This window comes from Phyllostomus hastatus, unplaced genomic scaffold (genome assembly GCF_019186645.2).
Source record: "Phyllostomus hastatus isolate PE091 unplaced genomic scaffold, TTU_PhHast_1.1 phas_contig_62, whole genome shotgun sequence".
Classification (NCBI taxonomy): domain Eukaryota; kingdom Metazoa; phylum Chordata; class Mammalia; order Chiroptera; family Phyllostomidae; genus Phyllostomus; species Phyllostomus hastatus.
In genome coordinates this window covers 20,000,001-20,026,214 of record NW_025333921.1, presented here as the reverse complement: position 1 = coordinate 20,026,214, position 26,214 = coordinate 20,000,001, and the positions used below count along the sequence as shown (strand labels likewise).

The following is a 26,214-nucleotide window of genomic DNA, read 5'->3' as shown; positions in this document are numbered from 1 at the left end:
TGGCTTTCCAGGCTGTTCCCCCTTATATATCTGGCAGGACTCAGAGCAGTTTTCATTACCCTCTTCTGTGGATGCAGGTCCTCCAGCTAGGAAAAGATAGTACTGAAACCCAGGACACCTAGCTCCCAGCCCAGGCTCTGCCCAGTCCCCAGGCTCTGCTGCTTGGGCCAACCCAGAGCCTCACCCTGGGCACTCATGTCCCCCCAAACTAATTCCCCCCCATTTCTGAAAACAACCTCACACTTCATGGTCCCAGAGTGTCCTCAGAGGTCCAGTTCTGTCTCAGTAGGCAGGAATAAATTGGCCCCATAAACCCCCTGCTCTTACTAGAGTCCTGTGAAGCCCCAGGGACCCAGGCGTCCCAGAGTGTTAAGGAGCAAACTACAGATGCCTCCTGTAGGGGACAGGGCTGTCCAGGATGCCCAGGGCTGGGCAATGGAAAGACTGTTCTCTGGTTTCTCCAGAGGTGGGCAGGCCTGTTGGGTCTCATATCCCACTGGCCTCATTAGATACAAACTACCCCTATGCCCAAGGAATCCTCTTCCTGTCCATGTGCTCCTCAAAGTGGTCTCCTGCCAGGTGGGGCTCCCTAGGCCTGACTCTGAGAAGCCCCAAGCCAGGCTTAGAAGTCTGTGACTCTGAGAGTCTGGAACTCCCAGGCCCTGGTCCTGTTACTCAGTAGCTGTTTGACTGAATAAGCAATAACCTCTTGGTCCACAGTCTTTTCATCTGTACCAGGGTTGGACTCAACAGCAATCCTCATCCTTACCACTGCAGGAAGGCTTCTTGAATGCAAGGCATTCCACCAATCAACAAATGTACCTATGCTCCTTGTTTAATCTCCTAACAACCCAAAGTACGTAAGACCACCTTTGTTACAGATGGGAAGATCGAGATCTGAGAGGTTAAGCAATAATCCCAAATGGCTAGTAAGTGTTAGAAAAGGAAGTCACTCAGACCAGACCCAGAGCCTCAGAGACGTATGATCAGGTGACAAGGTGACCTGCCTGACTCTTGGCACTTCTGTCATCCAGGGCAGCAGTCCCCAACCTTTTTGGTACCAGGGACCAATTTCATGGAAGACAATTTTTCCACAGACCAGGGTTGGGAGGATGGTTTCAGGATGATTCAAGCACGTTACATTCAAGCTCACCTTCTGCTGTCTGGTCCAGCTCCTAGGAGGCCCAGACTGGTACCAATCTGCAGTCCAGAGGTTGGGGACTCCAGAGATTGGAGACCCCCATATGTGTCTCCCCCAGATAGGGCATTCCTTTCCAGGGCTGAGTTTGGAGCGTTGAGGTTTGGTGTGAATGGGTAGGGCCACGTCTGCCCTTCCTAGTCAGCTTATGTGCAGGTGGATCTCAATTCAGAACCCTTCACAGCCCAGGATGGGCTCGGAGTATGGCCTGGTGAAAGATGGCACAAAGTTGGGGTGATGACCTGGGTCTGGGAAGTCCCAAGGTCATCCCCAGAACTGCTTCCCCCTCCCCAAAGACTGGGCACTCTACATGCCCAGAAGTGGCATATGGCAGACACTCAATAAATGCTTGTGAAAAGAGTTGATGTTCCCAACCCCTGGATAGGTCCAAGTCAAAGCTACAAGGGTATTCTGCCTGGGGGGACCCCAGAACAGAGGTGGTTGAAGTCATGATGATCATGAGCCTTAGGACACCCCTGTGGGTCTAAAGCCTAGTTAATCTGGTCAATGCTTTTGGCCATTGCCCTGACAGGAGCTTCTGGAAGTCCTTGAGCAGGCTCTCCCCCAGCCTGCCCTCAACCTGACCCCATGGAGATCCCTTCACGAGGCCCGTCCCCCACCGTGACATAATAATGACCATAATGAGAACAGTCACCCACATGTGTGCACAGCACTTTACAGGTTACAAAATGTTTCACATACATCTCATCAATTCCTCACAACAGCCCTGTGAGGTAGGCAGGGCAGGGAATAATGCTTCCATTTGTACAGATGTGGATACTGAGGGTCAATGACCTGTCTGTGGCTGCGCAGCAAGTCAGTGGCACAGCTGGGACTAGAAGTTAGGCATTGTCCCTGCCCCTGGCTTTCCCGGCTGACTATGTTGTCCTCCAGGAGGACCCCAGTTCCTGTCCAGAGAATCAGCCACACCCGACCAGGCCTCTGAACCCTGGCAGCACAGCAGACAGCTCTGCCCCCATCTGGCAGCCCTGTCGCCTCCACCCGCTCCCAGCAAACAGCCAGATGGGAGGTGAGCCCACACCTGCCACTCTGCCTGCTCCTACAGGAGGCTGCCCCGGCAGGGTGGGCAGGTGCATGAGGCTGAAACCTCCTTTCCCATTTTCCTGAGTTATCCCTCCCCACAGGGGGAGAGAAGAGAAAGGAGGAAAAGGAGGAGGATAAAAACTAGAAACTGAGTTGGAAGAGGGCCCTAGAGTATCAGGATGTCAAAAGTTTGCATTCCGACTAGCTATAGAAATAGTTTTTTTCTTTTTATTATTTCAATTTTTCATAAAAATCCATAATTATTGAAACCCAAGTTACAGAGGAAGTTTGTAACTTTTTAAATTGGATTACTGACTTCTGCATGTTGCTCCATCAGTTTCCAACTCTAGTATGTCCATGTGTGGCCCTGTGCATCGGGTTCCCCAGGCCCAGGCGTCTGAGGTCCTGGTGGAGAGAGGGGAGGCAGTGAGGGCCAGTGGAGCAGCCCAGGGCAGGAGTGGGGGCCAGGGACGAGTGGCACGGGGCTAGGGAGGAAACCCTACCCCATGCTCATATCATCTTCATGTTGAACTTTCGGGGTGCATCGGTGGAGCTGATGCCCACATCTGACTTGCGTGGCACATACTCAATTTCGATGTTGTGTTTCGTGTTGCCCTTGCCCCGGCTCCAGAGGAATAGCAGCACCAGGCAGAAAAGTACGACGCCCAGGAAGGAGATGAAGCCCATGGTGGTGGCGATAATGAGGGTCTTGATGTCGAAGGGGAAAGGCACGGTGGCTCGGGTGCTGTTGGCCTCTCCCTCACCTGGCTGGTTGGAGATAAAGGCGAAGGTCTTGTTGGGCTGATGGGGCCAGTCGGGCGAGTAGCTGCGCACATGCAGATGAGCGGGCATGGAGTCGTTGCCACCTGCGTTGGCTGCAATGCACAGGTATGTGCCATTGTCCTGCACCTGGGCATAGCGCACCTCCAGCGTGCCATCAGGGAAGACTGTGAGCCGCCCATTGCTCTTGGCAGAGACCAGGTGCTTGCGAGGCGATAGCCAGAGGATGGTGGGCGGCGGATCACCATCCGCTCGACACACAAACTGCACCGTGTGGCCCTCATCCACAAATACCTGTTGGGCCTTGCGGTCCCGGATGCGAGCACGGCGGCAGGTGAAGTAGTTGGGCAGGAGCACATCAGGGAAATCCTTGAACTCCTTGCCCTGGACGAACTCAGGTGTGGCACATGTGGGCTGCTGCCGGTTGAAATTGAGCCGCCAGCGGCGCCGGAACACCCACAGGAGACGGCAGTCACAGGCCAGCGGGTTAGAGTCCAGGATGAGTGTCTCCAGGTTGCCCACTGAGTGGAAGGCGGACTCCTCCAGTGTAGTCAGCTGGTTGCCAGAGACGTTGAGCACACGCAGGTGGTTGAGGCCACGAAAGGCATAGGGCTCCACCACAGCCAGCTGCCCACCCACCAGCTGGATCTCCTGCAGCCGTAGCAGCTCATGCAACATGGAGCCCTCGATGGTGCTGATGGGATTGTAGGAGAGGTTGAGGAAGCGGAGATAGACCAGGTGACGCACAGCCAGGTAGGGCACAGCAGTCAGATTGCAGTGTGTGATGGACAGGGATGTCAGATTGAGACCATAGAGGCAGTTGGGTGTCATGGTGTCCAAGTACGGCCAGTGGGAAATCTCCAAGACCTTGAGCCGGTACAACCTCTTGAAGGAATAGTCCCGGATGGCATTGATGTTGAGGTGCCGAAGCCTCAGGACAATGAGACTGTGCAGGTGGGACAGTGCCTCGGTGGGGATGGAAGTCAGGTTGCATTTCTCCAGTGTCAGCTGCTCTAGGCTGTTGAGGCCACTGAAGGCGCGGTGGGATATATAGACTAGGTCATTGTCACCGACCTCCAGCGCCTTGAGGTTGTACAGGTCCTGGAACATGTAGTCCAGCAGGATGACGATCTTATTCTCGCTGATGTCCAGCTTGGTCAGGTTACTGAGGCCAGTGAAGACGCCCAGGGGGATGAGCTTCAGACGGTTGCTGCGGAGCCCCAGCGTTCGGAGGTTGAAGAGGTTGTTGAAGGCGCCAGGCTCCACAGTGCTCACGATGTTTTCATTGAGCTCCAGCTCCTCCAGGTGTGGGAAGCTGGCAAACTCATCCTGATTGAGCGTTTTGATGCGGTTCTTGCCCAGGTCCAGCAGACGGGTCTCGGTGGGGATGCCCTCGGGCACAGCCACAAAGCGCTTGCGGTGGCAGAGCACCGCACGGTCCTGGGCAGAGCACTCGCAGCGGGGTGGACAGCCTGTGGCTGAGCCTGACAGCACTGAGCCCAGCACCAGCAGGAGGATGGGCTGCCAGCAGGCCAGGAGGGGGCTGGGCATGCTCCTCTCGCCCCCTGTCAGCATCCTCTTGCTTACCTATAGCCCAGAGCAAGCACAGGACAGAAGGGGCAGTTAGAGGATATCTGGCTGGACTCCACCCTGAGCCCTCTGTGCCCCACCACCGTCCTACCCCATCATAATGTCCCTGACTCAGATAGAGAGGCGAGAAGCTAGAGTGGCATATGACACCTGACTGGGACCCCACAGGGAGGTTCAGATGCCTGGGGGAGGAGGGAAACTCCTGCTACCCTATGCTGCTTCCTCACCGCCACTTACCTGCCCAGAGCTTTCCTGACGGGTCCTCCCAGCATTTCTGGAATCAAGGGGGTTCCAGAGGAGCCTGGTATTGGCCCCAAAGGCTACACCCACTTCCTTTACATTTTATGTTTTATAGGTGTGTGACTCCAGGCATGCACCATGCACTGCCCTCCTCACTCTCTGCATCCTGAGCCACTACTTCCCCCAGTGCTCATGAGAGATTAAAGCCAGGCTTGCTGAACTGTCCTTGGGGCTCACAGAGAGACCAAAGGGGCTCAAGGCTGAGGCCTCTGGGAACAGTTTGAAGCGGAGCATGACTGGTCCCTAGTCTGTGGGCAAGGGCTTCTGAAGTTGCTGGAGATCCACCTCACAGCCTGTAGCCCCAGACACCCCAGGTACAGACACCACAGCCCCAATTCTGTGTGATCAGCAAACCTAGCGGTACTTGTCAGTGTTCATGAATCTGCTCCCCAGTAGAGTTTCTAGATCAGTGGAGAGTACTCCCACCCAGAAAGCTGGGACCCAGGCCTAATGCCTCACCACAGAGTCTCTCCAACTCTCCCCACCCTCTGAGTCCCCACAGTGGCCCACCGGGCTCCTGGCTGCAGGACTCAGGGAGTGAGTTCTCCTGGCCTTGGCTCCTACACTTCTGTCCTCTTGGAATGCCGTGTCCTGCCTATTTGCAACTTCACCTTCTGGGCCTAATTTAATGCCTCGTTCTCTGGGAAGCTTTTTCTGATCCCCAGTAGGAAGCATGCTCCCCTCCAAGGACCCTCAAGCCTTCATTGCTCTGTCTTTGGAGATTTCAATCACCTTCATCCTAGTGCCAAGTTCTGTGCAGCTGCTAGTCTGAGGGAGGCAGTCAGACCCCCAAAGCCCTGGATGGCATGGGCAGCCTGGAGGGGCTGGTCCATGTTGTGGCTCTGAGGATATGAGGTTTATCACAGCTGGGCCCTGAAGAACATGCAGGACTTAGGTGGTGGTGACAAGGATGATGGTACCAGGGCTCAGCTTGAGCACAGGCTGCAGGTGGAAGGAATGGGGGTGTGTGAAGCTAGCTCCCCATTATTGTCTCTCAGCCTGTGTTCAGAAGAGGCCACTTGCTCACACTTGTACCAACAGGGTGCCCCCATCGTCTCCTTCCCTCTTCTGTTCTACCACCTGAGATATGGGCCCCGCAAGGTAAGGAAGGAACTGGGAGGGCTAGTCTGGATCTCTCCAAACTCCAGGGGGTGGACAAGATGGCCTCTGGGAGCTGAGCTGCAGCCCTCCCACTGCTGGTGTCTCGAAGATCCATCCATCCCAGCTGTGCACCCTGGGGCTCTGCCGCCCATTCATATACCCCACATCGTGACCCTGAGGAGGGCTCACTACAGGAAGGGGAAGCCCAGGCTGGGAGAGCCCACCTCTGTGTCCCAGCTCAGGCCCTTTCCCGACCCCTTCCAGCCTCTCCCCACACCTGTGCAGTTTCCACTTTCAAGGCCACAGTTCTTGTCATCCATACTTCAACCCTTAAGGCAACTGAGGCATGAGGGGCTTGTGGTTGCCCAAGAATACCCAGCCCATACAAGGGAGGGCTTCAGACCAGAGCTCTGGTCTGTCTGACTCCAGCAGAGCCACATGCTTTCCAATGCTCCAGTGGCTTCTCAGGACTGACAGGTGCTCCCTGGCTATATATTGACTAAATGACTGATTAACCAGAAAGGACTTTGGCTGTCACTGACATGTGATGGAACTGCAAGATTTTGTCATCCCCAAAGGCTTTGTCCACCACCACCCCTTCAGCCACCCTCATCCTGTCCAGATTCTTCTGTGGTTCATCCTTCCCCACTGCACCCACACCTGGCCATTTTCCATAGTCACACAGGCTCCAGGGACCCACCAGAAAAGCAAACATCTGACAGTGATCAATAACTGGGCTAGTGGCTGAAGCCTGTGCAGGTATGAGGCTGAGGACCTGCAGAGGAAAACAGGACTTTAAGTACCCAGCGAGGAGCTGGGTTGGTGGGCAAGGTGGGAGCTGATGGAGAGGGGACTAAGGCATTAGAGGGGGCTAGAAAGGGCACAGGCCACCTGAGATGTTGGTAAGCCCCTTACACAGGCAAGAATCTGGTATTTGAAGCCTCCGCCACCTAGCCTCAACCTACCTTTCCCACCACTCTGCCAAATGATTCTATCTCACTCTGTCCAGCTCCTCACATTCCTGCCTTGATGCCATCTCTGTTTGGGGAACTCTCCCAGCCTCCTGCTCCAGCAGCCTTTGTGACCTTCCACCCCACAGGCCGCCTCCTTCATCAAGCCATCCTCGACGTACTCAGTCAGAAATCATCTCCTGCCAACAACACTGAAGCACCTCACATTTATTAGTATTGATATGTAACTGACACATAGCACACATCTAAAAATGACTTGAGCCAAGTAACAGAAAAGTTAAGCAGTGAGATGATAAAAAGATAAAACTAAAGAGGGCAAGTCAGTCCGAAAAGAAGGACACAAAATCCTGACTAACAACTGAAAGCGAGACCTTTCTGGTGACATGAGCCAAGATAGACTATGCTCCACAGCCTGAGCTCTTGGGCCCGCACCTGTTCTGGGTGTTCAACTGTGGGTCAGACAGTCATGGGTGCATCTCACCTGCTAGAAGTTGAGGTGTGTAAGGACCAACAGTGTGGTACAGCCTCAGACCAAGGAGTGGCACATGCAGACCCCAGTGAATGTGCTTCAGAAGGAAGGGTGTGCCTGAGATTTTACAGGAGTTGAAGTCCCTCTGATGGAGCTGACTCGAGCAGGAAGCTGAGCAATGAGACACCCAGGGAATTCAAACATGTTGGTAGAAGAAAGTTGGTCGGTGTTGCCCTGTGTGGCTGCCACCCTTGAGTCTGGCAGTAAGACTGCAGGGCCGTGTTCCGCAGGCCCAGAATAGCTTCAGAAGGGCACACCCTGTGAACTGCCTCCCCTCACCTTTTATATAGGGCTGTCATGAAAGGTGGGGAAACTGAAGCCTGGAGAGGCAAAGGTGCTTGCCCAACCTGACACAGCAGTACCACAGCATGCCCATGAGGTCCCTGTCACCTAGGGATGCTGGCAGGGTCATGTCTGAGGGGCCACCAAAACTGCTAAGTGGGCAATGTGCTCCTGCCGTCCTGGCACCATCAATCCTTCAGGTCACTCTTGAAATTGCCAAGGAGAAGTGTTCTCTGCATTTCGATCATGTTTTATTTTGGACCCTTGCCCCCTGAAGGGCTTTCCACAAAGGCAAGAGTTTAAAAATTGGACCAATAAACACACAGGAAATAAACACAGAAGGCAGGCCGGTGGGCAAGCAGAGGAGAGCTGTGCTGGGACACAATGCTCAGACCCACAGCAGGCTGAGTCTTTTCAGTCCCAGGGCCCTGGGGCTGCCTGTCACCCCCATCAGACCTGTGCTGCCACCATCACACCCTCACACATAGCCTAGGGCAGATATGGCCAGCTCAGCTGCTTCCCATACCACCCACTCTGCTGTGGCCAGGGTAATTGCCTGTCCTCTCTAGTCTATTTTCCTCTACTGTGTAGTGAAAGGCTGTACTCCAGGGTCCCTGAGAAAACCCACAATGAAACTAGACTTTCTCCAGCTGGACAGTCAACATCCTCACATGTGGTTGGGGGACTAGAGGGGGTGGGTGCTCAGGCTCCAACTGCAGTTCCACTGGAACTAGAAGGACCTGTTTGAGGGCACTCACATTGTGGCTGTCTCCTCTGGGGCTCAGGGTGTGAAAGGGCAACTGGTGGAGATAGAAGGAGTTTGGGATCACCTGTGGGTGGACTTATAGAATCACTGAGGAAGGTCAAGGGTGATTCTATCTCATTCAGCAGTATCTGGATGCTCCTGGGGTCAGGGGTGTGTCTCTTCCATGCACCCAGCCCACAGGCTTTATACACGGTCTCAGAAACCCTCATACCAGCATTCAAAAGAAGTACTTCTTACCCATTTTACGGATGAGAATAACTGAGACTTCCAAAAGGGAATTCATTTGCCTTAGGCCTAGGCCACAAAGTTAGGAGGCAGTAGAGCTCTGCTCTTTCTGGTCCAGTTGCCTGGTCCAAGAGCTGCCTGGTGTGCAGCTCTGATTCTTTCAGACATACAGGCCAGACCTGCAGGGCAGGTATGCCAGAGGGCTGAAGGAAGGCACTACCTTTGATAGCTACAAGTAAGCACCCTGGGACCTGAAAAAGCCTTTCCCTAACTACCTGAGAATGGTATGTTGAACACACTGAATTTTTTCAGTGTTTTTCCATCATGCCCTTCTCCTGTGCCTGCTATATGCGAGAATCTCACCTAATTTGGGGTTGGCTGCAGCAGAGGGTAGAAAGTTTAGTTATTTTAGGTTTCTAGTATCAATATTTGGTAGTGTTCCCACTCAGTGTTACTCAGGGACCACAGGGATCCCCAGCACACAGGGGCATGAGATCCCTGGTGGGGAGGTGCCACTGCCATCCCTGGAGCCCTGGGGACTCCAGGGCCTCTGGGTTCTTAGCCTGGCAGCGAGGCAAGTATATGAGATCTCATCTTGTCCTGACACCCTGTGACAGAGTCTGCAGCAGGAGGGAGTAGAGGTGGATAAAGAGGGGTGCTGGGCCTGGGAAGGGGGACTGAGGGCTCCTAAAAGACAGCCTAGGGCCCTCCCCAGCTCTGCCACCAAGAAATGACCAGGAGAACAGGAGAGGGGGGTGGCAACAGAAACGGAAAGATACATAGTGGGCAAGCTGGAGAGAAAAGGAATGGAAGCGAAAGGCAGAGAAGCAGCGGGAAAAGACAGGTAGCGCAGGCTGAGAGCATGGAAGGGCGGCAGGAGTCTGGGAAAGACAGAGCAAGAGCTCGCCCTACAGATTCAACTGCCATTTTCTGAGCATCTCCTGCTTGTGTTGCCTATCAAAAGCCCTGGCCGCTTAGCACATCCTGTTCTCACTGACACCCCGCAAAGCAGGTTTGATTATTTGGGATAGGGAAGGGACTCATGCTGGGTCACTAAAGAACAGAGGCAGATTCCTAATGATTTACCAGAGGGACCTCTGCCTGCCTGCCTGAGGTCCCTTCTTTGCCTTCGGCTCCAGGGCACAAAGTGACTGGATCCATTTCATGAAATTATCAAGTGTGTTAGTGGAGAGCATATCTACTCTACTCACAGGCAGCCACGGCTGTGGGGTGGAAGGAGGGTGGGGTGAGGCCTGTCTCAAAAGGCCTCAATGGCCCCTTCTCCCACTGTGAGGTACCTGGAGATAGATGTCTCACTTGGCCTTCAGAATCCATCTCGTGGGTCTGTTCTCCCATGCAGCTCCTCTCAAACCCCCAGGAAGACATTCCTTCTGCCAGCACTGCTGGTGTGTTTACCTCTCTCTCTTCCTCCCTTGGTTGGAGCTTCAGCAACCCCACCCCAGCTTGGGCTGACACAGCTCAGCATCCCTAGGCCATCTTCCCAGTGCAAAGACAGCCCATCCAACAACTGCTGGGACAGCTCCCAGAGCAGCTCTGATCCCAGCTGAGGCCCTCCACAGAGGCTTCACGGAGGAGGTGTCGCATGAGCTCATGCTGAACTCAAACACACCTCCACAGGCCAAGCAAGAGGGCATTTGGACAGAGGGAACAGTGAGACCAAAGGTGTGTGGGGTGGTCGTGATTGGCCTGGTCCATGTGAGAGCATCCAGAGATTCCTACTTAATCTCTCCCACCCCAACCCTAACAGGGCCAGTACACTCCATTAGGGCTTTCTAGGGCTGATCCTTCCTGAGGTGTGAATGGCTAATCCTGATCTAAGGTGTGAGCTGCTAATGGGGGAGCTCAGTCCCAAGAAGGACATGTTTGTGCACGGGTCTGCTCGTCTTTGCCATCCCCCTCTCTCTTCATGCTCTTCCTCCTCCAGCTGCCCCCTACAGGGACAGAACAATTAACGCAGAAGAAAACTGAGATCATGTCCTTTGTCATGTATCATTCTTCATTTTCCTCTTGCTCTTGGTTCTGGCAAAGAGTTGCTCCCCACTGCGCCCCCACCCTTGCGTGAGTGAGGCCAGTGTTGCTGTGTGTGCCCACTGCCACTCCTCCCAACATTCCCCACCCTCCCTGGCCCAGAGCCACCAGCCCCTTTCTTAGGTACACTTGGAAACTCAATCGTCTCCCAAAGGTGCTCACCTGGCCTCTTAGCTGGGGCCAGTCTGGAGGGTTCTGACCGGGCATGTGGGGCTGCCTGCCTGTTTGCTAGGGCAGCCACCAGTTCCCACCTGCTTCCTACCAGCTTTTGCAGCTGCTCCTTGTGTGGCCCTGGGCACAAACCTGGTGTCCTGCATGAACCTGGTGCTCTGCACTTGAGGGAGGAATGCCCCTGCCTGCCTCACCACTCATCCCACCAAAGCACAGCCCATCTCAGGATGTGCAGGCTTCTGGACAGCCCATGGCTCCAGGACATTTGCAGGATAAACTATGAATTTTAACTGTCAAAGTATTTTAGTGTGTAAAGGCTTGTGTATATAGGCTCTGCCCTCCAGAAGTGGTCAGCTTGGTGGGGAGAAGCAGGGGTTGGGTAAGGTATAGAGGAGGACACTTTGGGTGAGCAAAGGGCACTGGGCTTACACGTCCCAGGCCTTGACTCCAGCCAGTGCACCCCTGCCCTGTTGTGTAATCTTGAATGAGTCCTGAATCACTCTGGGCCCTGCCTATCCCAAGTTGGTTCTAAGGTGAGAGGCCAGCCAGGAGCTAGGAACTGGCCTGGGGAAGGTAGGAGGGGCCACTGGTCTGGGAAGCTTCCTTGCTGTCTGTGCTGGGCTCACCTGAGTGAATGGCACCTCAACTTGGATTGGAGCTGTCCCAGAACTGAAGGGGGCAGGCAAGCACCCATGTGGTGACCTGAGGGAACTCAAGAAAAACCCAGGTCCTGCACCTCCACAGTTCCCCTCCTATCTCTGCATCTGAGATACCAATCCAGGCTCTAAAGGGCAAGAAGGTGTCCCTGAAGGCTCCGGCCCCATCCCCTGCCCAGGTCGGTGGCTCCTTGGGAGGGCCCTGGCAGAAACACCTGCCCCATATCCACTCATCCCCTCACACCTTCATGGGGCCTTCTGGGGCCCTGTCCCAGCTGTCCCAGACCTCAGGGCTCCTTTATCTGGAAACGGCCAACACCATATGGGAGGACCACAGGCTTGAACTTGGGAGAGGGGGTAGTCATAGCCTCCGAGTCTCAGTGAAGGCAAGGGGAGAGCTCAAAGGAGTGGTGGAACCCACATGAGATTTGGAAAGCCCTGGTGTGCCAGACATCATTCTTAGTACTTTACATATAAAGTTTCATTTACTCCCACCACAACCCGCTGAGGTAGGTCCTGTTATCACCCCAACTTTGCAAATGGAAAAAAAAAAAACATCAACACAAAGCAGTTCTGTAACTTGCTTATGGTCACACAGGTAGCATAATATGAACTCAAACATGAACTTGTTTAATCCTATCAGACTGGTATATTATCTCCTTTTTACAGATCAGAGAACTGAGGCACAGAGGTGATACAGCTTGCTCCAAAATCACACAATGGTAAGTGGCAGCGCTGGGATTAGGCCTCAGGCAGACAGACCCAAGGTAGTCCTGACCGCTCTCATGTATTGCCTCTTCCTGTTTCGGGTTCAAAGACCTGCTGAGCTGCATGATCATGGGCAAGTGACTTTATGTCTTGGGCCCTAAGCTCCTCATTCAGAAGAGGAAGTGGCAGATTTCACAGCGCCCTCACTGGCTGGGGGCAGAGAGTTCAAGGAGAGGGGAGCGAAGAGACATTTATGTTGAACACACACACTCAGTGCTTTGTAGAACACTCCATCAATCCTCACCACACACCCTGTGAGGGAGGTACCGTTATCTCCACTTTACTGATAAGAAAACTGAGGCTCCAGGCTGTTAGCTCACCTGTCCAAGATCCCTGGGCTTGTCTGACTCAAAGGCATGGTAACGCTATCATCACACAGGTGAGGAATCAGAGGCCCACAAGCATCAGAGACCTGTCTATGTCCCATAGCAGCTCAGGGCTGGGGCTTGCTCACAAACAGGTGAAGGTTTGGGTTATTTCTACCTCAAAAAGGGGAAAATGTTTAAAAACAACTCCCTAATACATCACAAACCAAGATCCAGTGAGTTATTTATAAACTCTTGCCCTTCTCCTGGCACTGACTCTTCAAAGCCCTCCATGTTCAACTGAATCTTGGCCAACCCCCTGCCTAAGCCCATTTTTCCAACCTGGTATACTGAGCTCAGTACCAAGAGGCAATGAACCCCACTGGCAGACACATATGGATGCCGTGTTCTGCTCAGGTACAATTGATACCATCACCTAGCTTCCTGTTCCTGAGACACCCAGGACATGCACTGGCATGTCTGCAGATCTCTAAGGGGTGTCCCAAGGCAGAGGATGTAAAGAGTCCCGTGCAGACCAAAAGGGCAGAGCCAAGACCAGAGTCACAAGGTAGGCCCATTCTGTCCAGTGTGAGGAATCAAACTCAAGACAGAAGATCTGCCTTGGTAAATAGTGAGTGAGCAGCCTGTCATGAGAGGTATGTAATCAGGAACCACAGATCAGGGATACTGCAGGAAGACTCCTCTGTTGGGATCTATACCTCAGCACCCCCTCTTAGCTCTGAAATACTCTCATCCTGCATCCAAGTGAAGGGATGGCCAGACCCCAAGTGCACCTGCAGCCCTGTGCTGGGCCAGGCCAGGGAAGGCTGCTGGCCAAGTTCTACCCTTCCCAGGAGCTACCAGCAGGTTCTCTGCAGAGAGAAGCAGAGGAGGTGGCAGAGAGAGATTAACTCCCTGAAATGGGGGAAAAAAAAAGAAAAAAGAAAAATACACACACCACACACCCTAATAACATGTAATAAGAGGTTGGAGATGAGGAACAATGCCTTGTTAATGTCACCCTGGAGGCAGTCAATTTGGGTGTCACATGAAATAAGCATAATTATTCCACAAGCCTCGTCACTCCTCTCTAACCAGCCCCTGGACAGGGGCCCCTGTCCAGGCAGGGAAAGCCACCGGGCTGGTAGAGGGAGCCACTCCAAATCACCTTGTCAGCACTGGCCTTCTCAGCCCCTGTGGTTAGGAGGCCTGAGGGCCTCATAGGGGGCCTTGAAAATGCCTAGGAGCCAGCTTGCTCAGCCACCCCTCAAGTCACTCAATGGTAAGAGTAATCAGGGAAGACACCCCCAGAGTGCGAATGAAGGAACAAAAGCATATTGTTCATTCTATCCTGTTCATTCCCCAAGTCCTCAAACTCTTTTGAGCACTCACCAATGTGCCAGGGTGCAGAGACCAGGTTTTTAGGTCCAGGTTTTATTGAAATAATGAAGCACAGGCTCCCTCTACCTTCCAAGCTAGGACCACTCCTGCCTATCCTGGGGTGAGCACAGTACCACTGGGGTTCCTTTCACTCTAAATGCCCCTCCTCCACTCCACTTCATTGAGGAGTCCTCCCTGACCTTGCCCATCCTTCAAAACAGGGGTTGTACAGACAGCATCCTGACTGGGGAAAACCAAGGTGCAAACGGGACAGTTGCTTAGTGAGTATGTGTTACACACTGGCTGCTACCCATCTCAACCCCATACACAAGAAACCTTGAATTCCAGGAATGCAAATCAAGATCACAAAGTTTACCATTTTACACTCACTCAATCAGTAAAATGGAGACATCTGAGCATAGGAGTTCTGATGGGGGTGTGGAGGAAGGAGGACATCGCCTCCTGCTGGGGACACATAAGGGTCCGATCAATTTGGAAAACACTCCTAGTAAAGGTGAATGCAAATGTGTCCCCTAACCCAGCAATTCCACTCCCAGCTCTGTGCCCCAGAGACTATGCCTCAGGAGACAGGACAGACATGTTCACAGCAGAACTGTTTGTAAGAGCAAAAAGGAAAACAACTTACATGCCCATCAACAGAAGAACAGAAAATACACTGTGTTGTGTCCAAACGACAGACCACTGTGTATTCATGTGAACGTAAATGAACGTCTATTATTTGCAATAATAGAGATGAGGCTTATACATACACGTACAGTTTCATGTTCTTTTTACAAAGCTGAAAAATAACTAAAGCTGAACAATTTCTATGTATCAAAATATGATTTTAAAATGGCAAGGAAATGCTAAATGGATAATTTAGGGTAGTGGGTGCCTCAGAGAAAGAAGCCAATGGATAAGGTGAGGAGAAGAACACAGGAAGATGTGCTCTGTTGTGAAAGTGCTAATGTTCAGCTCTGCCTGGTGTGGCTCAGTGGGTGAGCACTGGCCTGCATATCAAAGGGCCACTAGTTCGATTTCCAGTGAGGGCACATGCCTGGGTTGCAGGCCAGATCCCCTGTAGGGGATGCACAAGAGGTAACCACACATTGATATTTCTCTCCCTCTCTTTCACTGTCCCTTCCCCTCTGTCTAAAAATAAATAAATAAAATCTTTTTTTATAAAATGTGCTAACGTTCAGGTTGGGGAGTAAGGTCATGGTACTCATTGTATTATTATTCTTAATACTAAATACATTGGTTAGTTAATTAGCAGGTCATACCCAGAACAGTGAATAAGACCCCCAGGGCAGAAGCTAGGAGGAAGGCATTCTAGCCTGAGCACCATGCTTGTTATCAGGGACTTTAACTAAGTCATTCCTCCTCTGTGGCTTCGTTTTCTAGCTATCCAATCAAATCTCTGTACCACCTACAAGGGTAAGACTGAGAACACCTCATTGATAGAAACTATGAGTAGCAAGCATTTCTAGAGAGCTTACTGTGTGCCAGGTACTGCCCTACATGTCTCACATATATTAACATACTTAACCCTCATGATACCCCTAGAGTTAACCACTGCTGTTATCCTCACTTTATCAATAAGGACACTGAAATCCAGAGATGTGAAGTAACTTGCCCAAAATCATAGAGTTAGGCAGTATTGAGCTAAAATTTAAACCTGGGCATCTGGCTCCAGGGTCCACCCTCAACATTTCACTATAAAGTGATCTGGAAGGAACTGAACACACGAGGAGAAGGCTGTTGTCAGCACAGCTCTACAAGGCCATTGCACTCAAGGTGTTCACTCAGTCATTTATTCAACACAGAAACAGAGGTCGGCATCAAAGATGCCTTCAGTGCATTTGGAAATGAACTCGCCCCCCCACACTTTCTCTAAAGAACTGTCCCTGATTCTGGAATCCTCTGCCTTCTGTGTCTCTGCCACATCTGCTACTACCTCAGGACCTACCAGGTCTCTCTCTTCCTGGAGGACCTGTGACCATCTCAGCCCCCCAAGAACAAATCCCATTTTCTCTGTCTGTGTGAGAACACCCTGCCTTGGTTCTCCTCAATCCCCGCCTGAGGCATCCTTGATGTTACCCAGCTCTGTCCATCTGTATAGGCTGGGGACACTGTGTCCCCTCCAAATAGTCCTTGCCACCAGCTAACAGCTGCTCCTTGGGTCCTCCCAATGTCTTCCCCATTCCCCAGTAAGGGGAGGTCAGGGGAAGAGCACACAATTGCCCACAGTACTCAAGGCAATCCATGGGAGCCATAGAGGGGCCTAGCCTGAAGCCGAGCAAGCAGCTCTGCCAGGCAGTGTAGAATAAATGCACGAATGAATGGAATGGGTTGGTATGATATTAGATGCAAACCAACCTAATTCTACACTGTGGGTACCTGGAGGAGGATCAATGACTTGGAGCAGTCAGGGAGGCCTCCTAGAGGAGGGGCCAGGAGAGGGAAAGGAGGAGAAGACCTCTGGGTAGGGATGCTGGATCAAGCCAGGTGATGGGTGGATATGCAGAAGGATTTACTGGTGGGAACAGAGAACCACTGGGAGGAAGGGTCTCTGAGGCTGGAAGGCTGCCATCCTCCCATAGATGTGCCACACACGGAACAGACAGACCAAGAGACCCTGGCCAGGAAACCAAGGCTCTGACCCTGGAACCACCACCACCTCCTGCCTCACCCAGACCCTTCCCTAACTCCACGTGACCCACTTCCTCACCCTCCGTCAGACACTGCTTCATGCCTCCATAGGTCCCCTACGCAAATCACTGGGCAGCCTCACTTCTCAACAGGAACGCAGCCCCAGCTTGGACTGTCATCTTCCAAACATTTACTTGGAACCTACTCCTGGGAAGCAGCACCATCACTGGTACCAGGGATCCTGCCTGGCTTTATGGTGAACACCACCCTTATGAGAGGGTGTGTGTACGTGTGTGTCTCTCTGGAATTCAGGGTTTTAGAAAACCATATCTAATACAAGGAAAAATGGGTATTCAGAGGCAGGGGATGGAGGAGCTAAGTACTGGGATCAGAGAGCACTATTACAATGGGTAGAGTGGCCTCTCCAGCCCCCTCCAGTCACACAGGGGCCTTCAGCCCACAAGTCATGCATGATACCTGGGCTTAGAGCACATGCCCATCCCCTAAAACTTGGTCCCTTGGATTCAGAACCCACTCTAATTCCAGGCCCTAGGGAGCACTGCAACCATGACCAAGACCTGTCATGGGTTTAAATAGGCAGAGGGGAGGGGAGGGGGCCGAGGCTACAAGAATACAACAGAGGACCTGCCCTGGCCTTTGCTAAGCCCTCCTCCAGGAGGAGCAGCTGAGGGCAGCCTGGAGCCCCCATCTGGGTTCCAAGGATTTGGCATCTCCCTTCTGCTACCTTATTTTCTCTCTCCTGCCTCAGGCCATGGGAGAAAGCAGGAAGGGCAAGCAAGCTGTCCCAGAAGACCAGGTGCTAGCTAGCACCTTCCCAGAGGTGTTAGGACTCTGAGAGCCACCTGGCCCACACAAGGACAAAGGGTCTGGGACAGGTAACCCTTTCCTCCCTCACCAGCACTCTTCACTGGTGAGGGATGAGGGGGAAACCCCATGCTCATTGCTCCCTGAGCATGCGAGGCACCCAGTGCTGGTGTTGTTAGCATAATGACCAAAAGGGCTGAGCCCTGAGCCCAGATCCCAGAGCCCAAGGCCAGGCTGGGCTGCATGCCCTCTTGCAATCCAAGTCAAGCAGAGGAGAACTGAGGGAGGGCTGGGCTGGCAGGAAGGGGCTTGCCCAGATGGCACTGCCCCCTATGTCAAGGCCTCCTGCCCTCCCACCCTAGCAGGGCAGAGCTGTTCCTATCCTCCCCACCCCCACCCCAGGAGCTCTGAGAACAAAGAGGAGATGCTGCTGGCAGAACCAGGGCTGGATGGGGCTGGGCTTGGGGACCCAGCAAAAAACTGGAAGAGACTGCCCACTGGACCTGCCCCACCCCTCCTCAAAGGGGGAGCCACCTGAAGGGGTGCAGCTCCTAAGGGTCACATGGGGGGTGGCAAATAGAGACAGAGGGTCCCTTCTTACCTCTCTTTTCTCAGCTGATTCCCACCTCCCACCCACTCTGCCTCAGAATAAAAAGTGGGGCAGGATTGGTGAGAAGCCAGGGCTGAAGGCAGACAAAGGGGAGGCCCCTAAAGGGTTCCTGGGTCCTCCACAGACCCAACTCCTGCCCCTCCACTCTCCCTACCCCTCAATTTCCTCTTCCTCTTCACCACTGGGGTTGCTCCTTGAGAGGGGAGGGAGCTAGCCCCTAGGATGAAGCCTGTGAAGAAAACTGGCCCCTGACCTGCATTCACGGGCCTGCGGGTGCCTGGTGCTGGCTTGGATGCCTGGGGATATCTGAGCTCTGTGTAAAGAGGCAGCTGCCCAGCCCGCTGAGCAGGGGCCATACCCTCCGAGGTGCACAGGGCTCAAAATGGGAGGGGAAAGGAGGATGACCAGGACTGAGACACAGGTGCGGGCCCCTCCACAGCTCCGGGGTCCCAGCTGGTCAATTTGAAATTTGTTGGGGTGAAGGAATGGGAAAAGAAGAATCTTCATTTCTGAGGCTTGAAGAGAGTCATATCTCTGACCCCCAAGGGGGGCTCTTGGACGGCACTGGGCTGCCCCACAGCCCCGGGGGGCCCACAGCACCCTCCAGGGACACCTGCCCAGGGACTGCCCGCTCAGGGCTGGGCCGTAGCTGAGGGGCTCACCTGCATCTCGGGCCCGCCGTCCGTCCGCTTGGCTCGGTCACCAATTGCATATCTCCCAGGCCGGGCCACAGCCCCTGCCCAGCCCCCTCCTCGGTCTCCTCCTCCTCCGCCGGCACCTCCGCCGGTCGGTCCGTGAGCCTTCGCTGAGATGGCCGTCCGTCTGTCAGCCCCACTCAGGCAGGAGCCCAGCCAGAGCCGGGGCCAGGCCCGGGTCGGGGCCTGAGCTCCGGAATGAAGAAGCAGGAGGCCGTGGACCTGTGGACCCGGCGGGCGGAGGTGCTGGAGCGCTCAGGACTTGCTACACTGGCTCCACGAACCTGGTTCTGCGTCCAGAGACGGCCTAGCGCCTCCGCTGCCTCTGCTGGTGGGGCCGAGGTTGATGCCGGGAGTGCTCTGCTTTGGGGCTGAGGCCGGGGTCAGGGCTGAAGCCCGCAGGCAATGGACAGGCATACTGCTCAAAGCCCCGCGTCGGGAAAGGGGCCGGGGCTACGCGGGTGGGGACTCCGCACGCTCCCCGGCTGGACCGCCACCGCCAGCTGCGCTGTCGCCGGCCGCCCACTCCGGCTCCCGCGCCAGCTCCCGCCCGCCCGGGGTCCACGCTGTGCCGCGGCACAGGGAGGGAACGCAAGGAGCGAGGAGCAACGAGCAAGCTTGAAAGGGAGGGGTACCGAGGGAGGGAGGCAGCGAGCGGCGGGAGCCAGGCGGGGGAGGAGAAGGCGCGGCAGCACCACCAAGGAAGGGGAGGCGAGGTGGGGGGCTCGTCTCCTTTCTGCGAAGGGGGCGGAGAATGAACAGTGCCCCAACCCCTGCTCTGCACCGATGGAACGCGAAACTGGCGAGGGGCGCGTCCGCCTAGTGCGGGAGCTGACTCCCAGGCGTCCAGCTCTGCACGCAGCCGCGCCTCTCCGAGTCTGGGCTCCAGGCGAATCTCCGGCCATTGCGACCCTCTTGTGTGCGCCCACCCTCTTGAGTGGCCATTTGCGTGTGCACGTGAGCCCATGTGTTCACACATGTTTACTAGGGTCACTGCACACTGCCGTGTGAACGGACACACGAACGTGAATGGACAATGCTCCCCACCCAGCCGGGGTTGTTTGGAGGACGGTGTGGGAAGGGTCAGGCCCAAAGCCTCTCCCCTGCGCATTGTCCCCTCTTCTTGGAAATGTCTGTGAATAGCTGAAGGGCCCATAGGCTGGCGGCCTACGAGCAGGCAGGTAGAAAGCAGCCCCAAAGCAGGGAAGCTCTACAGGATGGCAAGGAAGGCGCACCAGCTCAGTGGCTTTACCCCAAACTGGGTATTGCCCCCCTTTTGCAGTCAGGGTCCCCGCCCAGTCTGGCTTCTTGTCCAGCAGAGGGCAGCAGGCCACTCTGGCCGTCCCTGGCCACGGATACTGCACCCAGTGACCAGCAGATGGCAGTGTAGAGCCTCCATTTGAGCTTGGTGGTCCCTCTCCTTGCTCCCCGAATGTCCAGGGGGTCCTGGGCTGGGACCACGTATTCTGATGGGACCAAGGAATGGGACCTCTCCTCAGACATCCAAATCCTCTTTGACCAGCAGATACAGAGAATCAGCTGGCTGGGGATGTCTTGGCAAAGCATGCAGAGTGGGCTAGGACCCTTGGGAACTCACCACCTTCCACTGTACAGTACCTTCCATCTCCTTGAAGCCAAAAGTCCTTTAACACTAAGCTAGTTTGATTAAGATAACCACTAATGCTGACCGCACCCCTCCCCCCACACACACAGTTGGGAGTGCATTCCTTTATCACACTAGTGCTCCCGACACCTAGGGCCCACAGGTGTAGGGGTTCTGGCAGGTAGAGAAGCTGAGGGGACTGACCCAAGGCCTCTTAGTCTCAAGACAGACTCCAGCATTCTACTCCTAGTACCACCCCCTGCCCCCACCCCAGCATGCCTGACATTCATTGCAGATACCTGGCTGGCGTGGTGCGGCCACCAGTGTCCCCCGATCCATAGTACCATCTTGCTTCTCCACTGTTCAGCCTCACACATGCAGCCCAAGTGTTGCACAGACCTTTTTTTCCCCCAGCTGAACAGATTCTGGGTACCTGTCAGTATCACTGCCACAACACAGCTAGGGACAGTTCTGCCTGGAGAGCCATCTCCTGTCTTCTATGTCTGCGTCCATCTTCATCCTAGGCTTGGCGGGGACCCGCTCCTAGCAGAAGCCGATGCTGTTAGCCGATCGGAACAGCGGATTCACCCTCCAACAACCCTGGGAGGAGAGGCTGTTCCTCCTGTGACAGAGAGTCGCAATCCCAAGCTCAGAGAGATGACTTGATTTGCCTGTGGTCACACAGCTGGTAAATCTGGGCTGAGATAACCAGCAGGGGGCAGGCTTGGCAGAGGGATTTAGAGGTGGGAGGGACAGAAAGGCGATAAAGGAGTCCTCCTCCTTTCAAAAGCTCAGCGACAGCGGCTGCCTGGCCCCGTTCCCAGGCTCCTGGCTCCTCTGCCCGGGCTATTTGTGAGTTACTCGCGAGCTCCCGTCTCCTGCACCGCCTCCTCCCACCAGCCCGGCAGGAATAGACTCTACCTCCTGCTTGAAGGCGCCGCCGGCGCGAGAGCGCAGACCCGCTGGGGCGGGGGCGGGGGCTATTCCTGGTGTGGCGACTGACGCAGGCACGGCGTGGCCTCGGCCCATCTCCTCCCCCGACTCACCTGCTCCGTGCCTCAGTAATCTCAGCAGAGAAATGGGGGAAGAGTCAGATGTCTCCCACCCCGCCCCCAGATGCTGGCTGAGGTAGCTCTGGAGCCCGCAGTGATCCCTTCAGGGTTTGATGGCGGAGCTGTCTCTGGGGGCAACTGCCCAGCAGCCTTAGTTCTACATCGTCAACAGTATCCAAGCTATTTCCCAGTCCCTGTTTCTCCAAAAGAAATGACCTGTCCCAGCATCCCGGGTCTTATTTCACCAGTGGAAATAATGGAGAGGGGAAGGCTCTGGGGGAAGAACTTGGAGAAAAGGCCTTTTGGAGGGCCCAGTCTGGGCTTGGTGAGAGTGCAGGCTCCTGGCCTTATCACCACAGAAACCATAAAAGGGGAACCTGTTACTGGGTCCTCACCCAGTCAGAGCCTCGAATCGAGCCAGGGGGACAAGTATCTCTCCACTCCTGTCTGGTAGGGTTCCCAGGGCCGTGGGGACACATGGGAGTGGCCTGGTCCAGGACTTCAACGGACACAACCAGGGAAGGATGCTCAGGAGCTACAGTTCACCCACACCTCCCAGCCTTTGTCCTTATTGGTCCACCTGTTCAACATGCCCTCCTCTCCCTGTTGCCACTTTCTTCTACTCCTAAGACCAAACTAAGACCATTTTCTTCTACTCCTGTTTCATCCCAGCCTGAAATGGCATTAGAAGAGGCAAGGTTCCAGTCTTCCCTCTCTGTCCTCAGACTGGGGGCTCCCAAGGGCAGTCCTGAGACAACATGTTGAATGGGTGGGCACAGAGCAGATCCTGGCTTTTGGGTGAAAACTCAGCAACTCCCTGTCAATTAAGAGCTGATGGCTGGGAGAAAGAGCCAGCCTATTGCAGTCTGAGTGCTCACAGTAGAGCAGAGAAGCTAGAAAGGGTTTCCAGGGCACTCGGGAGGAGGGGACAGTCCCGTCTAACATCTACTCCACCCCTATGGTAAGCCAAGCACTTTATATATTTCTCACTTCAGGATTGGCACTGCTATCTCCATTGTACAGATGAAAACGCTGAGGCTCTGAGAGGGCTGTTGACTTGCTGAAGTTCGCTCTGTGTGCAAGAGGAAGAGCTGGGTTTTGAGGTTCTGTGTGCCTCTGATGTCAGAGGCCAAGCTCTGTTCTCCCTCACTCTGGGGGGCTGAGGATGCAGGAGGTGGGGCTGGGTCCCCTGAGAGCACAGGGAGGAATGGGCAGCACACACGGGCTTGCCTGTGTGCCTGCTCTGTGCTGGTCCTGCCCACCTGCATCCCAGCAGCTCATGGGGTTTTACAATAATGATTATTTCTGAAGGCACTTGAAATTAATGACAAGCTCTAAAGTGGCTGGGGCAGTGAAGTCACTGGTGAGACCTCTAATTAGCAAGAAAAATGAAAACCAGGAGCCCAGGAGACAGGTGGGGGTTGGGCAAGCAGCAGTGGGCATGGAGAAATGTTGAGGGAGTAGATTGGACCCAGCATCCAGGTGGAAGTCCCCATGTCCCCACTTTATGCCATAAATTTGATCCTGAGCTCTCATTAACTTGCTGTGTGACCTTGAGAGGGTCATTGCCCCTCCCTGGACAAAAGTGTTCCCAGGTATGGAATGAGGTGTTGGCTTGGGGGTCTCTATGCACAGGTCTCTGTGGCCCTGCCCAGACACCAGGGACAGTGGGATGAGACCTCATGTGGGAGCTCCTTGAGTGACCTGAGTCCCTAGAAAGCCGAAGCCCCAGAAGCTGGGGGCCCTGTAGCTTCCAGGAGCCACAGCAGAAGCCCTGCACTCTTGCGGCCCTCCATGCTACTGGTTGCTGAGTCTACTGATACAGTGAAGTCCCAAAGTCTCAGGCTGGAGTCAAGTAGATCAGGAAATGGCAGAAAATCTATAGGTCAGAGCCCCATGCTGGTGTAGCTATGGAGTGGGGCAAGGGATAGGGTCCCCAGAGAGGGATGGCAGGAAAGCCCCCTCCAGGAGATGGGTCTGGAACTATGGCCAGGGTTAGGGCCTTCCTGCCCCCTCTTAACCCTCTGTCCAAGATACAGAAGGGACTCAGGAACACCAGGGTCCCACCTAGGCACGTTACAGAGGGTTGGGGCAAAGTGCCTAAAAGGGAAAGGTGTTACTCAAGGTCACTCATTCAGATATACCCCAGTTCCTCATCCTCCACAACCTGCATTGGGTACCAGCAAAGGAAAGGACACTGGAGTTCAGCTGAACAGATCACCTTTGCACAGTGGCTGGTTCAGCTGGAAGTGGCAATGTGCTGGTCAATATGGAGGGACATCCGTATGGGTACAGGCTGAAGCCAAGACTCCAAGGGCAATGTGTGGAAAGCCTACCCTTACTTCCTTGGGGCACCCTCCTTCCTGGCATTCCCCACTACTGGCATGTCTTGACATCAACAGCTTTCTCAGGCCCTAGACCTGCTATCTTGTATCCTTTCCCCTCCTCCCCTTCAAAAACCAGGGCCCTATGTGGTCCTTTTCTTCCAGAAATTGGCTCTAAGCACCTCAGTCTCCTGCTCTGAGCTGGCCTAGGTGTCTTTGGGCACCTCTCCGAACCTCAGTTTCCTCCTCTGTAAGATGGGAATATCAGTAGAACCCATTTCACAGGGTTGGTGTGAGGATCTCAAGACAATATATATCCAGTACTTGATGCTAGGCCTGGCACACAGTAGGTGCTTGATAAATGCAGATATTTTCATGGTTATTATACCTACTGTTACGGTTGCTGTCTGCCCCTGAACCTGCAGGCTCTCGTCTGTAAAGGCCCTTGTGGCATTCCCACTAGGATAGGCCTCAACCAAGTTCTTCGTCCTTTGAGAATCAAGAAGCCCCTGAAGGCAGGGACTGATCTTGTGTTGCCTCTAGTTTCCACAGAGAGCCCAGACCCCTGATTCCAGAGGGTCTGGTGTGTACAAATTAAAGTTGAGTGAACTCCATTAATTAGGACAGACCAATGGGTTCTCCAGGAGAAGGGCCCAGGACATGGGAGCCAAGGGTACTCTTGAATCCTTAATTCCCACTTCCCCTCATTTCAGGGCCTAAGTCATCCACATCTCCACGGGAAATATCCCAGCATCAGTGACATTCACTTATCTAGAAGCAATGTAGGCAGCAGCCTCTACTACTTGGAATTGCGCTCAGAATCCAGAAAGGTCAAAATGCTTTGGGAGGCCCCAAGGCAGACAAGGTCCTATAGAGAGACAAGGTCCCAGGGCTGGCCCCTGCTCAGCCTGGTCACACAACCCTGCTGAGCTGAGCACCTGGTTACTGCATCCATAGTAGCCGAGAAGCAGGACATTTCTCTGGGGCCAGTCAGTGAAGGGGCTTGTTAGCGCTGACTACCCCAAAGTCCCTGGGAAACACCTAATGCTTCTGACTTTGCAGTTAGCTCTCCTTAGAACACAAGAAAGTGTGCATTCCATTAAACACACACACACACACACACACACACACACACATACACTACCCAAATGATTGAAGTAAGAACAAAAACAAAGAAGCAAACAAAAAAGGCAGCTTTGTGAAGACACTCCTCCCTAACTCTTTGGGAATCTGGGCTCCAGGCTTGGCAGAACAACTTCTCCCATGATCCTGGGCTCGACTGTCCCCACGGGTCATGTCAGGGGGTACTTGAGCTGATGTGTTTAAATAGGCAGTGCGATTAGCAAACCCATTTGTTAAGCATTTGTCCTGAGTTCTGTTGTGCAGAAAACTTGTTAAGTTGGAACATGTTACTAACATAAATCAAAGGTAGCAGCTCAGAAGGTGCCAGCCTCAGGGCCAAGCAGTCTTGAGTTCCAGTCCTGGCTCTATCTCTGACCTGTGTGACCCTAGGCAAGTCACTTCACCACTCTGAGACTCAGCTGCCCTCTGATAGCCATCCCCCTAAGATAACCCCCAATTGTCCCTGCCTTTTGGTACTCTCCTCCACCTCCATGTGCAATCCTCTACTCCTGAGTGTGGCCTGGACTAATTGATTAATTTATAGCAGAAATGATATATCAGTTCTGAGGTCAGGTTACAAAAAGACACCAGCTTTCATCCTGGGTACCTTCTCTCCATTACTTGCTTGTTCACTGTGACAGAGGCCAGCTGCCATGTTAATAGCTGCCCTGTTGAGAAGCCCACGTGGAAAGGAACCGATGTCTGTAACCTGCCAATAGCCACATGAGCAAGCTTGGATGCAGACCCTCTCCAAGTTCAGTCTTGAGACGACTGATGCTCTGGCTGACAACTTGATTACGGCCTTGTGAGAGACCTTGAGCAGAGTTCCTGACCTACAAAATCTGCAAGGTATTTGTTCTTTTAAGTCATTAAGTTTGGGGGTGACTTGTTATAAAGCAATTGATAATTAATACATGCTCCATCTGTAAAATGGGCATAAAAATTCCTTTCTCCCAGTGATAATTAATACATGCTCCATCTGTAAAATGGGCATAAAAATTCCTTTCTCCCAGTAGGGCTGGGCACTGAGACAATGTAAGCAAGTGCCTGCTGCTGGCCAGGGTGAGAAATGACCCAACAACTAGGTGCTTATCCAGTAAAGTTGAAAAAACACACACATTATGACCCAACTACTCCCTCCTGGGTATGTACCCTGGATAGATACATCCATAGAAGACACGTACAAGAACGCTCATAAGGGTAGTGTTTGTAATAC

General features: G+C 53.7%; 1 protein-coding gene across 5 annotated transcripts in view; it reads right to left on the bottom strand.

The window, feature by feature from the left end:
* Positions 1 to 2,456: 2,456 nt before the first annotated feature.
* LINGO1 (leucine rich repeat and Ig domain containing 1) overlaps positions 2,457 to 26,214 on the bottom strand; it is a 188,896-nt gene continuing 165,138 nt past the window's right edge. For 2 of the 5 annotated variants that reach the window (XM_045848666.1, XM_045848663.1), the window contains one exon: positions 2,457 to 4,609. In XM_045848666.1, the coding sequence (XP_045704622.1) occupies positions 2,753 to 4,597 (1,845 nt within the window). In that variant the 5' untranslated portion in view covers positions 4,598 to 4,609 and the 3' untranslated portion in view covers positions 2,457 to 2,752. Of the gene's footprint in view, positions 4,610 to 18,864; positions 19,481 to 20,799; positions 20,903 to 20,933; positions 21,174 to 26,214 lie in introns of those variants that run through there. The other 3 variants (XM_045848665.1, XM_045848662.1, XM_045848664.1) reach the window with 3 other exon arrangements.